Raw genomic sequence first — 13493 nt, 5'->3', positions numbered from 1 at the left:
GTGGGGAAGTATTTGACCTTTTTTTAGGATGCTGGATGGGTGAAGGGTAGCTTGGTCAATATCTTTCATTATGAAAACTTGGGATTTTACCAAAGTTAAATTTGACCTTTGATTTTTTGTAATCTTTGATATTTGAGTATTCTTTTATTGGTCAGATACGACTTTAGTTTGTTCATTATTCTTTTTCCTAAATAGAATAATGTTTAGAACTAGTACATCAATTTGGTTTTGATTTCATTACGCCGCTTACTTTGTTGTAAATCATTTGGATTCAAAACTACGTCTATGACACACTGTTTTGTTAACAAAATGGTTTTACTGTATTTGACATAATATCTTCCAAATATGACATCATATTTTGATAATTTATTGCACTATATTACTTCAAGATTTTGGTAGATGATGCTTGACAACATTCTTCTAGAAATATGATATCATACTTAGTTATGACTCGCTAAAAAACATTTTTTTTTCTAATACAACAAGGCTAAGTTAAAGATTTTTTTCGGTTAGACGATTTTTTAGTTTGACAATACATTTTCCAGTTGTACTTTTTCTTTTGTACCTCCGAACTTAGGTAGGAGAGGAGTCCTAAGAAAATGAATTCCATACAATCATGACTCATTCCATGAATTCATCTTTTTATTTACCTATTAGAAAGCATTTTTGTATTATAAATTGTTAGCGCTCATTAATTATTCTATGTCCCAAAAGAGGAAGTTTGAAACTTGTGGTGAAACTCGCAAGGTTTTAAGCCGTGGCCGTTGAAGTAGTTGGAAATTAATCAATGCATGCCATATACATGCAATGTTATTGAATTGATGAAGTTGTTGACTTTACAAAATTTGGCTAGGTTGCCTTATTTACTTATCTAATTTGTGTCAAGTAATTGCAGCAGTTATTATTATTTGTTCAAGCAAGTCATATCTTTCAATATACATGACCTTCACTTGCAAGACTTCTCCAAATTTGTTCAGCTGTAATGGCAAAATAGTTTATTGTCATGATCATAGGCATCAGCAAGAATGAAAATGAAACAAATTATGATTAAAACACATATTGTTTTGATCTTGGATTCTCTTCGATCCACAGGTACGAACTCTTTCAATGGAATTTAATACATAGACATAGAATGATGGTTCACCTACCTCTAACCACTACTCTAGAGAAAACAAAATTACATACATGTATATAACAAAAAAAATTCTAAATCCTAAGATAAAAAATATAAATTATTTGGTAAAAAAAGTTATATAATTATCTTATAGGTTTTTCACCTTCTTATTTGAATTCTTTAAATTAAGTCTTTCTGCCAATGCACTAAAATATATGTGAAACAAGAAGGATTCTGGCTAATGACATTAGTTGGTAATTTGGTATTCCATGAAAATGAACTAATAATGTAACAAGTTCTTGCACTCATAAAAGTCATTGTCCTAAACCACGGTTAAAGTATCTAAAATATGTCTCTGAGGGTATGGGTATGTCATATGCTTGGGGTGTGTGCATAAATTTATGGAAGTGTAGTAACTCTTTATACTATAGAGGAAATTGATAAGGAAATGCAATAAGTTTGGTTGAAAAAGAGAAGAAAAAGAGAGGAGAAATTAGTTAAGGATAGGAAAAAAAGGAGGGGACATAGATAAAGCAAAAACCTTCATAGCCATTAATTAGAACCCATTCATTAGGTGGAGAATATTGAAATTCGTAATCTATTACAGGGTGTCAACCATCATAGGATATTTTCTTTAGAGAAAACAAAAATCTAATTAAAGAAAACCATATCCAAGAAAACAAAATATCTAATATAATGTATATATTCAGATATTTGGATAATAATAATCTGCTTGATCCTTAAATACGCGAATTCGATTCCATCTTTCCGCAAAGGGTTGAAAAAAAAGAAAGATTAGTTGTCTTCGTTGGTCCATTTATCGAAGACGATTATTTGCAGGGTCATATTTATAATTTGTTTTTTGAGATGGTGAGTTAAGCTAGTTTTATTTCATTTGTCTTGCACATGCAAAGAAGATAACGTTAACAGACTAACAGATGTATGTAGAGATTTGAGATAAAAAAATTAAGTCTAAGCCGTGGGTGTCATGTTTCCCTTAGGATAAACTGTGAATTACATTGGCTTTAAGTTAGAGACTTGATAGTTGTTGATCTGCTTCATCAGTAAAAAGTAAAAGCAGATCAGGATGTAATTCTAAAATGAGAATCCATATGATTAAAATATGTCAACGTGACTCTTATAAATGACTTGTCACATTGATCAATTGAATATACCATATATATACAAATCTTTGATCAACTTAACCAATTAAGAAACTAAACAATTTTAAACCATAACTCATATGCATTAAGTATATATTGATTTCTAACTCGGATAATAATACTATATCGGCATTATTATTAGATTATAAATTCCATCAAGAAACGACTAATTAGATATGTTGGTTAATATCTCATACAGAGCCGTGCCTTATGTGTTGGAAGTTAGGCATTAGCCTAAGGCCACCAAAAATTAAGAAAAATTTAAAGCTATAATTTTATTAACTAGATTCATATATATATATATATATATAGTTAATTAATGAGATAAATATTGTTAGATTTTTTTTAGAGAGAAGTTCATATTCTATTATTATTGTTATTAATATTATTATCATAAATAAAGAGATAAATAAAAAAAGAAATTTAACTAATTGAAACAAACATAATTAAAAAGTTATCCCACATTGATATTCTAAAAGAAGAGGTATATAATTTTTTTTCAATAAATAGGAACATCATTAAGAATTTTTTTGAACTTAAAACCTACATTCAAAACAAAGTTTGGGTTTGATCGGAACTATCGGTTTTAACCATAGATATTTACAAAATTTTAATTAGTTTTTTCTAATTTTACTTAGGTTTTTAAAAATTTGGTTTTAATAGCTAATCCAGATTGGATTGTCAATCGATTTTCGATTACACTTCACAAAGTTGTCGGCTAAACTCATTGATATCGGTCAAAGACGATATTTTTATAGTTTCAATTATTATTATTATTGTTGTGTATGTTTCAAACAATATTTTATACTAATCTTCTATAAAGGCTATTTTTTTTAGTTCGCCTAAAGCCACCACAGATATAAGCATGGCACTGATCTCATAAACAAAAAAAGGAAGGAAATTGTAACTTTTCTTTGGCATTGACGCACTGTTACATGTGCGTGGAACAGTGGATAAAAGCATTGGACTGCTTCGTGTTTATGGAGTTTGAATGAATATACGTTAGTTACGATGCTTCGTTTCTGAAAACAAATACCATGCTTTGCTGTATACACCCAAACCAAGATGGTGAAATGTTAAGGCAAAGAAAAAAAAAAACAGAAAAAGTCAATCTCCCATAACGAAAGTCGCCCCTAAAAATAGTCTCATTTATTTGCATCCACGGTATCTCGTGACCCTTCTCATGTTACTAACTTTTTTTTCTTTTTTTTTTCCTTTAAATTCCATATTTTTCCATGCATATATATGTTATATATCTAACAATAAAAATAAATCGAAAATATATATTTATAAGTACGGTTTATATAGTAGACGCAAAACACAGATAATATAGCTGTTGAGGCAGCGAAAATTCTCTAAAAATACATATGATAATAAAGTTTCAAATGTCATGAACTTTTCAAACAAAATGACTCAACATATACTGTCAAAATTAAATGTATAAACATAATTTTCAAATAAAACAATTGCTTTTTTATTACATACTCACGGTTCAGTCACGGCTCTGAGAGCATCTTCAGTAGAGGAATTTAACCATCTTGCCGGCACAGTTTCATATGCGTCGACTAATTTTTAATAATATCTCGACGAAAAACTGAACGGAGCGCTCCTTATATTAGGACCGGACGAGACCGTCTCGTCGGACACGTGGACGACGGTGAGTGGGCAGAATTATTTTTCTTTTTTAATCATTTTGTCTCATTTTTATTTCTCTCTCCCGTATTCTTTCTCTCTGTTTTTCGACCAAAAAAAATTTCTCTCCTCTGTGTTTGGTAGGCGAATTAACACTTGCTCAAGGTACAAATTAATGGACTTTATCGATTTGTTTTTGGTTTAATCAATTTGGAAAAATTATGGTTTGTTGAATTAGAAAAAAATTGGGTTTTTTTTGTTTAGATTTTCAGAATTTGGGAGCATTTTCAGAATCTGAGTTTAAGAGATGAAAGCAACGATCTTCATCTTTTTCCTCCATCACCTCGGTAAAATCCGACCCGGATCCGATTACATTAAACAACGGGTCATCCACACCATCGACGCTATTCGGGCTCGCGAGTTTTTCCCAAACTTCCGCAATTCGTCTCCTGGCTTCTCTGTCTTGCAAATCGTGCTCATCGACGGGATTGATGCTCATCGACAACAAAGTTTTAGGGGATTGATTTTGGTTAGATTTGGAGCTGGTAATTGCGTATAAATAGTGTTCCCTTAGTCCAACTTCTTTTGTTCTGATTAATACAGATGATTACAAGAAATGTGATGTTGGCTCGTCCCTTGTTGAAGAATATAAACTTGAAGACAAACCGAAATAGAAGAACGCTAATAGAGAAGAAAAAAACATGAGTTTTTTAGCTATTCCTCTCTTTCAAAAAAATTATTATAATATTTTTAATAACTCCAGAATGAGTTACACTAGTGGAGATACTTTGAAGATCATAATCTAGTACTTTAAGTGTATTTTTATTCGAATATTATATTAAAATATTATATTAAAGATTTCGATATAAATATAATAGAGAGTGATGGAGAAAGTGAGATTTCAAAAGAGAAAACATGAAATTATAAGCAAAAAATGGATTTTGGATAAATGTCAAAGCTGAAAGTTTCTCATTGGTTTGCGCTGAATCTTCCATCGACTTCTCTTACTTAAACCGGCGCCGTTTTGTTTGAAACTTCACATATCCTTTTCGCTTCTTATTTTTTTATTTTTTATTTTTTTAAAGAGAATATATGTAATATCAATAGAAGATACGTGTTGTCATAATCACCTATTGTTCGTTATTCAAAATTGTTACATTTAGTTTTTCTGTACATTTTCTACAGAAAATGAAAACAAGGGTGTCTAGTAACGGGGTTTTAGTGGTGCAGGATTCCAAATTATAAATCGAGTTCTATCTTATCCAGAACTTTGTTTCGAAGTTCATTTAAAAAAAAAAAAATCACTGTATTGGTGATTTAAATACCGAATGTCACGCATTTTACACGCCTTAGTTAATATAAATTTTAGTCTAAATGTTATAATAAAAAAAAGTCATTGTGTATGAATATGGTTTTTTTAATTGAAATCATGTCACAGTTTGAATTCAAAGATAAACGATTTGGTCAACAAAGCAACCTAATAGACTATTTTGGATAACGAAACATGAAATCAGTTGTCGAGGATGTATTGGTTCATCTGGGTAATTTACAATATCAATAAAAATTTCGAAATTTACTAGAGCGAATATAATGTCAAACCACTACTTTTATTTTAAGAAATTTTTATTATTAGCAAAAGAAAAAGATCAAAATCAGCATTTTACAAATGGTTGTATATATACTGTTGAAGCAAAGAAGGATGTAAAGATGATCATAACTCGTAAGATATAAAATGATCGTGGTCAAGCATGTACATGTCAGTTTAACAATAATTCATAAACAAATAATACAAACTTGATATTTTTGTATTTAAACACAAAAGATTTCCCATAATAATTGACAATTAAAAAAATTAGTATTTTCCAATTGCTAAAAGATACTGAAACTCAAAATCATAAGGGATCTTGTCAACCACCAGAGAGGAAGAAGAAGCTTTGGAGTTTTGATTCTTAAAACATTCCACCATTGATTTTCTCAAGGAACCAGAGGTTGGTAATTGGTTGCAAACCCATTTCACCAGAGATCCCATCTCTCCGCCGCTTCCATCCGCCGTTGCAACCACAAAATCGGCGGCATGTTTCACCAGAAGCTCCGGCAAGATTACTCGTTTAGCCGCCGTAACCACCACTGAGGCCTGTAGATACTCCATTTTCGATTTCTCTAGCTCCGTTGCCACTCCTTCTCCAGTGTATATCCTCACCTTCATATTTTGTTTTAAAAAAATAATTAACCATTAGTTGTGTTAGTATATAGGAAAAATTCCATTGAAAAATCAAATTTGTAACAATCTTTAACAAAAATACACTAACTAATGACTTTGTCAAGATAAAAAATCCACACACATATATATATATATATATATATATATATAACTGTCTATCTAATGAGTTGTAGCAATTTATCAGTCTAATATGAAAATTCGGTGGTGATTATGTGTATCTTAGTAAAATGATTAGTGTATTTTTCCAGAAGCGGTTAAAGTTAATTTATCTTTAACGATATATAGTTAATTTACGTATAGATTTAAACGGTTAATCGTAATAGATTGCTTAACTAAAATTTAATTAATAAGTTTAGCTTACCGCAGGTGAAGATCGAGTTCCGCAAGAGAGAGCAAATGTGATGTTAGGATCCATTGCTTCTATGCCATATAGTTTACGAATGATCATTTCTTCGTGTCGATCCTACGATTATATTTGCATACTTTGTGAATCCTTATGATTGATTAGATCAATATGCAGATAATTATTGGAATGATAGATTATATATAAACCTGAGTCATGGCAGAATTTGCAGGCTTCCTTAGAATACAATGCTCTATGGTATGAGCACTTATGTTTTTGCCACCAACATTCATTGTAGCCTATAATTTATACTTTGATTATTTCAAAATTTATTAACGTACAAGTATTTGAACATGGAGTTAACTTTCTTTCTAAAACGTACCTTATTGTAAACAAGAGATTGAAATTTCTCAGTTGTTTTTGGAACTCCATATTGTAGATATCCCTGGTCATACAAGGAAGTAATTGAACATACGTTGAGAATATCATCAATAAGAAAAAATCGTCTTTTGTGATTAATAAGAATGTTGAAGAAGTAGAGTTAGAGTATATGTACATGCATAACACATGCATTGAACATGTTGATCCAAAATGCTAGCTTTTGTTGATGGTTCAACACTCTCAGATCCACTGTCTCAAGACTGTTCATTAACACCCTGCATTTTGTTCATAGCAATATATTTAGCCGTTTTAATGTGAATAACATTTTTCTCACGGTACTTTATCTCAAAATTTACCTGAGTTTCCGGATCAAAGAAACCGAGCTAGAGCTCGAAATGCACTTGGAATCCATAGAGGTTGAAGTGAAGATGACAAGATTCTTGTACGGACCAATGTCTCTAGCCAAAGATGCTTCTACATCAAATATTCCATATGGATCTTGTTGTCTTGATTCTTTAAAAGACACAAGATTCATGGATTTAGACAAACTGGAGGTTGCGTTGTCGACCCTAAAGCTTCTCGAGCTACCAGAGAAAGGAGTGGATCTCGAGATGGGACCCGATTTCTCTAGCTCCATGACTCTTGTGGTTCTAAGGAGACGAACGTAGATGAAATTGAGACACTTCATGATGTTCTCGGCGAGCCTGTTTGGGTGCCACTTCTGTACGTTTTGTCCATCTTCCATTAAAAGTGTGCTTGATAGAGATTTTGGTGGGAGGTCTAGTGATGTATCAAGTGCTACACGATCCTTATTAGGCTGCAACAAATCATAACCATAATCATAAATCAAGATTAATTTAAACGAACAAAATGATGCATGATAATGTATAAAAACTCACCTTAGGTGAGGAGTATCTAGGTTCACGTAGAGGCGAAGGCGATTTCATCGTCCTAATCACCTTCTTCATATTAATATTCTCTTGCGACTTGTTTTCTTTTTTGGCTGACCGATGATTTTCCTTCTCGACTATTCCAACTTTCTCATTAGATTTGTGGAAGCTTTCAGTAGCGTAATCAGCTTTCATGGATTTGTTGATGAAATGCAATGTCTTTGTTTCAAATGTTGAATTCTCTTGATGACGACTTGTAGAAGATTTGGTGTTGTTTTCATTCTTCATCATGCCTTTGTTCACCATAGGGCTTGGAGGTGGCAAATTAGGGTATTTTGGTGATATTGGAGCTTGATGAGGGGTGATGTTGTCATTATTATTGTAACTCTCACTACTTTTCCATGCTCTTCTTGATGAACTTGTTGTTGCTTGTTTCAAAGTTTCATCTTGTTCTTGCTTGAGATTTATCTGAAGATGGCTTATTTGAATCTCTAGTCTTGAAATTTCTCCTTCCACTATCGATAATTCCGTGATTAGTTCCTTCATCTGCATTAAGAAATAGTGCAAGGTAACTTATAAAGTGGATATTTTGACGCTTAACAAAATGTTATGAACTTATTTCTTTTCACAAGGAATGATGACATTTTAGTACTTCAGAAATTGATAACAACACGATTTAACAATTTATCCATAGTTGTAAAAAGTTATCGAGAAACTTCTGAATATGCGTCTAATCAAAAAAATTGAAATATAACTTACAAAAAATGGGAAAAAATGTATTTTAGAGTTTTATTGATAATTACATCAAGTTTTATCCATCAAACTAGCTAAAACCTAATTAATTATTGTGTTACTAAAAGAAAATAGAAAGGCCTTTGATGGTATTCGTTTCAATTGTTGCTTCTTTATAATTCTTTAACGATTACTTGTTCTTTTAGTTTTCTTAATATTTTTGGTTGACTTGAGCCTTGGTTTAAAAGCAACGTTACAAGAAATATGCATATGATTGTTAGTATCATTGCATGTTATAGTTTTTGCTGCTTTTTCACTCTATCCAAACTTGGAAACTTTACTTGCTCCGCTACACGTATGTATATATGTGGAGAAAGCATATAATAAAATATATAAACTAAAATGATACCTTGGGAGGCAGAGAAGCAGGAAGAGTAACGGAAGAAGAAGAAGGAAGTTGATGTTTTTGGACTCTCTCCAATATCTCACGTGTCTTTTCTTCTTGATCCAGCATCTCCCGTAACATCCACACCTAACAATTATGATTTAATCGCAACTATATCATATAACCTCAATGAAAGTGAGAAAGAGAACTTTAAATTTTACAAATGACAAAGGTTTAAAGTACTTCTAAATTTTACAACTGTAGAAGTACCATAGTATGTGACATTGTCTGCTTGTTATTGCTAATAACATGCTAAGTGACCTAGTTCAGTTAATGATTTCGAAAACGAATAATCCGAAGATAGAATTAAATCAAAAACTTGGATTGGACACCTATATATATATATATATATATACCTTGATCTATATCAAATTTTTAATGTATATTCATAAAAAAATTAACAACATCCCTTGGTGTTTGCCTAGTAGATATAAAAAACATAGATAGGTAAAATCGTTATAATGGATTCCCATACCTCTTTCTCTATTTCTTCCTTTTTCTGCTGCCCATTTAGCTTTTTCGTCCTCTATACACAGAATTTCCCACGATTAAAGAAAATCAATGTTAAGCAAAAACATAGATTCTTCTTCTACAAATGAGAAACAAAAAATTACACAATTTATTCACAACATAGACATGTTTTATTTTATATAGAACAATGGAATCATGCATAAACATATATAACTGATGATCAAATGTGAATAAATGCTAATTGCCTAATTTGCTTAACTTCTTTTCATAAGGTAAAACACACATACTGATTGTAAACATGAAAAAGGTTTATGACAGTTTATAACTCTTTTAATCCGATGTGTCGCCCTAATTAACTCGACTTTTTTAGGTTAGGCCACAAAGTTTAAGATTCATATATACTTCGAGTTGTATGCAAAAAAAAATCATTAAAAATGATAAGAACAAGAATGGAACGAAAGAAAAACTCACAACACTATGAGGGACATTGAAGGGAGAGATCGAGCCAGCTGGGAGAGTTGTGGTGGGCATGGCTAAGATGGAGCAGTCGTTGTCAGGACTAGACCACCGAGATGAAGATGGAACAGTGTGGCAGAACCGGAAGGAAGAGTGGTTGAGACCAGGAGGGAGGTAATGGTAATGAAGGAGGTTAATAGAAGAAGAATGAGACATATTGAGCTAGATTGGCTTAGGCTTCAAGATGAAGAAGATAGCGATCGTCAGGGTTTGGTGACGGAAGACGAGAAGCTGTTTTCGTAGCTTAACCGTCCTTGAGAGAGAGTGGTGGGTAGTGGGATTTTATATTTTCATAAAGATTCTTTTTATATATGATTTAAGATTTATCGTTAGAGTACAAGGGGGATTATGATTTAGGCTCTAATCATTATGATCAAATTCCATATCTATAGTTGTAAAATTAATTTTCTGTCAGAAAACAAAAGAAAAAGTAGAATTAAAGTGGAAGCAAAAAGCCTAAAAGAATCAGATTTTAGATTATAAATTTAAATATAATTAAGTGTAATTATGAAGTCAAAAACATTTAGGTCTTTCACTTAGGTTTCAATGGGCTTATAATTTGAGCCCTTTCTTCCTTGTTGAGCCCAATATCTTCAAGTCTTTTTCATTTTTGTTCCGTAATTCTCTGTTATCACACTTAACCATCAGTTAATAGATAATACACATTCATAAAGAGAAGGTCAATTCCTAAAATCCTCGCTTAAACCCTCACACTCCTCTGTTGCCTGCTCCGCCTTTAACTTTCTCGGCAACCGATTTGTATATTTTCCCCTCCATTCACCGGGAAATCTCTTCCCTTTCTCTCTTCTTTTTTATTTATTTTGTCAACTCTTCTTCAATGGCGGCTTCCCTTCTTCTTAATCGTGTTTCGCGAACTAGCAGCAGCTCAATCTCTCTCCATCGGGTTGCAGGAGCTCTGGGTTTCAATTCCCTTCATGCTGGAAGAATCTCCGGAACACACTTTCCAGGTAACCCTTTTGATCCTTTTCCTCTCTCCGGAAAAAATATTCAAACTTTGTGACATTTTCCATCACCGTCTCTCTTCCCGTTTGTTTAAGCTGAAATTTCTACTTTGATGGCTTCCGATCTGATTATGGTTTGAATTCTCGGAATTTTCTCTGTTTATGTTCTTACTTGCCAGACTTGCTGATGTAAGATTAACTGCAAATATCTTATCTTTGTGTTCTCTTGGATTACGGGGAGTGATGTCATGGCTTTTAAATTATCTGCGAAATTGTAAGATGAGAGCTTTCTTTTACTGATTAATGTGATTGAATTTATTAGTGAGAAGAATCATGTGGTTGAGTCTGTAAATGACTATCTGTTTGGATCACATAGTAAATAGTTAGTTGTGTGCTCACCTTGCTCTGTAGCCTACGGATTCTGTCAAAAATGCATCCGAGAAAGTTTGGTCATTGAGATTTGGTTTCTCGCTTGCGTGTGTAGAGAGATTATTGGCTACTATTGCTGAAGGAGCTTCCCATTTCGATGAGATGTTATCAGTGAATCAGCGAAAGTATTACCTTCTGGGAGGTAAAGGAGGTGTTGGGAAAACTAGCTGTGCTGCTTCTCTTGCGGTTAAGTTTGCTAGCCATGGTCACCCGACCATCGTCGTTTCAACCGATCCTGCTCACTCCTTGAGTGATTCTTTTTCCCAGGTATATTAATTCAGCTTCTGATTTAGCTCTCAATGTTTCACACTTGGAAAGTATGTGTTTGCAGTTCTCAGCTAAATCTCTTGTTTCGGCATCCAGGACTTGTCAGGAGGAGTCTTAAAGCCGGTTCAAGGTGTTGATTCTCCACTTCTAGCTCTCGAGGTGATTAAGGAACTAGGCTCAACACTCCGGGACACCTAGCATATGTTGCTGAAATTTTGTTCTCATGTTGAAACAGATAACACCTGAGAGAATGAAGGAAGAGATTAAAAGCCAGACGGGTGATAAAAGCGTTAAAAATATGATGGACAGCATGGGGCTAGGAATGTTTGCCGGCGAGGTTTGTACTCTGTGTTTTCTCTAAGCCTCCATTATGATTTTGGGAAACTTCGTTAATGTCTCAGATATGTTGTCCATTTTTGGTAGTTAGGGGACTTAAGTCTTGAAGATATGCTCAATGCTGCATCACCTGGTATTGACGAAATAGCAGCTATTTCCAAGGCACGTATGTTACCTACCAGATTACTCCTGTATTCGGCAATTCCCTGAAAATGAACTTCTTTTCTTACTAGTGTTGATATCTCTTTGCAGGTTCTTCAATTTGTGGAGTCACCAGAATACAGTAGGTTCACGCGTATAGTTTTCGATACTGCTCCCACGGTTAGTAAATATATTCTAATTTTGTACTGGTCATAGAGTATATGTTAGGCCTGGTGTATTCTGTTAAATCCAACTGTCCAAATAATTTCTCGCAGGGACATACTTTGCGGCTTCTTTCTCTTCCCGATTTCTATGATTCATCCATTAGCAAAATATCAAAGGTTTGAGCATTTGGTTGTGGTTCGCTCCTTCTGTTATTTAAAACTTGCAGAATTGATATGTTTAGCTTACTTGTATCTAAATAATTTTTTTTCATTATTCAGCTCAAGAAAAAGATCACTGCAGCAGCTTCGGCCTTTACGTCCGTCTTTGGTAAAAAGGAGACACAAAAACAAGGACCTGTAAGTATAGGTTTTTCACTTGAATCAGTACCTCCTGTTCACCTTTTTCTCAATTCTAAAGATTCATTTTTTAACAGTCCAACGAGTTGGACCAACTGAAAGAGAGAATGGAGAAAGTTCGAAATGTTTTCCGTGATGTGGACAGTACTGAGTTTGTCATTGTAACCATCCCAACGGTAACACCATTCTCTAATTTGTTCATAAGAATCATTAATCTACACTATATTTTGGGTTTTATTTGGTTACATATTCACTAGGCTATTATCTTTTCCTTTAGGTTATGGCAATAAACGAGTCTTCGAGGTTACATGCATCTTTAAGGAAAGAAAATGTGCCAGTTCACAGGCTTATTGTTAATCAGCTTCTACCTCAGTCTGAATCCGACTGCAAATTTTGCTCGATGAGACGAAAGGTAAACTCTATTCAACTCTGTGCAAGCAAAAGCTACTGAAACTTTTGATTTGAATACCGATAGACATAGCCAGTTTTTATGCACCTTTAATGTGTTATGGTTGTTGATATTTCAGGAACAAACGCGTGTGCTTGGACTTATTCAGAACGATACAGAACTTTCCGGGTTAAAATTGATCCAATCCCCATTGCTAGATGCAGAAATAAGAGGGGTTCCAGCACTAAAGTTCATGGGTGATCTCATTTGGAAATAAGAAAATTAGATTCAGTTTTCATTTTACAGCGCATAACAATAAGTTAAATGCTTCTTCTGTCCTAGGATATGAAAATCTAGATGATGAGAGGAAAACAAATTACCAATGTTATTAACTTTAAGCCGAGAAAGTAATGGAAGTTCTTCAAGGTTTTCTCATTAAGTTTTTCTATGTGCTTCTACAATTTTACTTGGTGTATAAAAAACGGAATCCATAGCAAACAGGTGATGATCTATGTTATATCTAAAAGAAAAGAAAGATGTA

At 33.2% G+C, this 13493-nt stretch overlaps 2 protein-coding genes across 2 annotated transcripts; one reads left to right on the top strand and one right to left on the bottom strand.

The window, feature by feature from the left end:
* Positions 1 to 5741: 5741 nt before the first annotated feature.
* Positions 5742 to 10064, bottom strand: LOC18019519. Its single transcript, XM_006400756.2, has 10 exons — positions 9864 to 10064; positions 9397 to 9447; positions 8886 to 9008; positions 7754 to 8290; positions 7211 to 7671; positions 7030 to 7129; positions 6856 to 6918; positions 6683 to 6772; positions 6492 to 6593; positions 5742 to 6109 (listed from the first exon to the last, which is right to left on the bottom strand). Exons 1-10 carry the CDS (start codon positions 10062 to 10064, stop codon positions 5762 to 5764), a joined length of 2076 nt encoding a protein of 691 aa, XP_006400819.1. The 3' UTR covers positions 5742 to 5761.
* A 563-nt stretch (positions 10065 to 10627) lies between these two features.
* On the top strand, positions 10628 to 13383 carry LOC18016584 (ATPase ARSA1). Its single transcript, XM_006400755.2, has 11 exons — positions 10628 to 10876; positions 11355 to 11566; positions 11663 to 11725; positions 11802 to 11903; positions 11990 to 12064; positions 12155 to 12223; positions 12319 to 12384; positions 12487 to 12564; positions 12642 to 12740; positions 12842 to 12976; positions 13092 to 13383. The coding sequence occupies exons 1-11, from the start codon at positions 10747 to 10749 to the stop codon at positions 13227 to 13229; spliced, it is 1167 nt and encodes a 388-aa protein (XP_006400818.1). The 5' UTR covers positions 10628 to 10746; the 3' UTR covers positions 13230 to 13383.
* The last annotated feature ends 110 nt before the right edge of the window (positions 13384 to 13493 follow it).

This window comes from Eutrema salsugineum, unplaced genomic scaffold (assembly GCF_000478725.1).
Source record: "Eutrema salsugineum unplaced genomic scaffold, Eutsalg1_0 scaffold_2, whole genome shotgun sequence".
Classification (NCBI taxonomy): Eukaryota; Viridiplantae; Streptophyta; class Magnoliopsida; order Brassicales; family Brassicaceae; genus Eutrema; species Eutrema salsugineum.
This window is presented reverse-complemented; position numbering and strand designations above follow the sequence as displayed.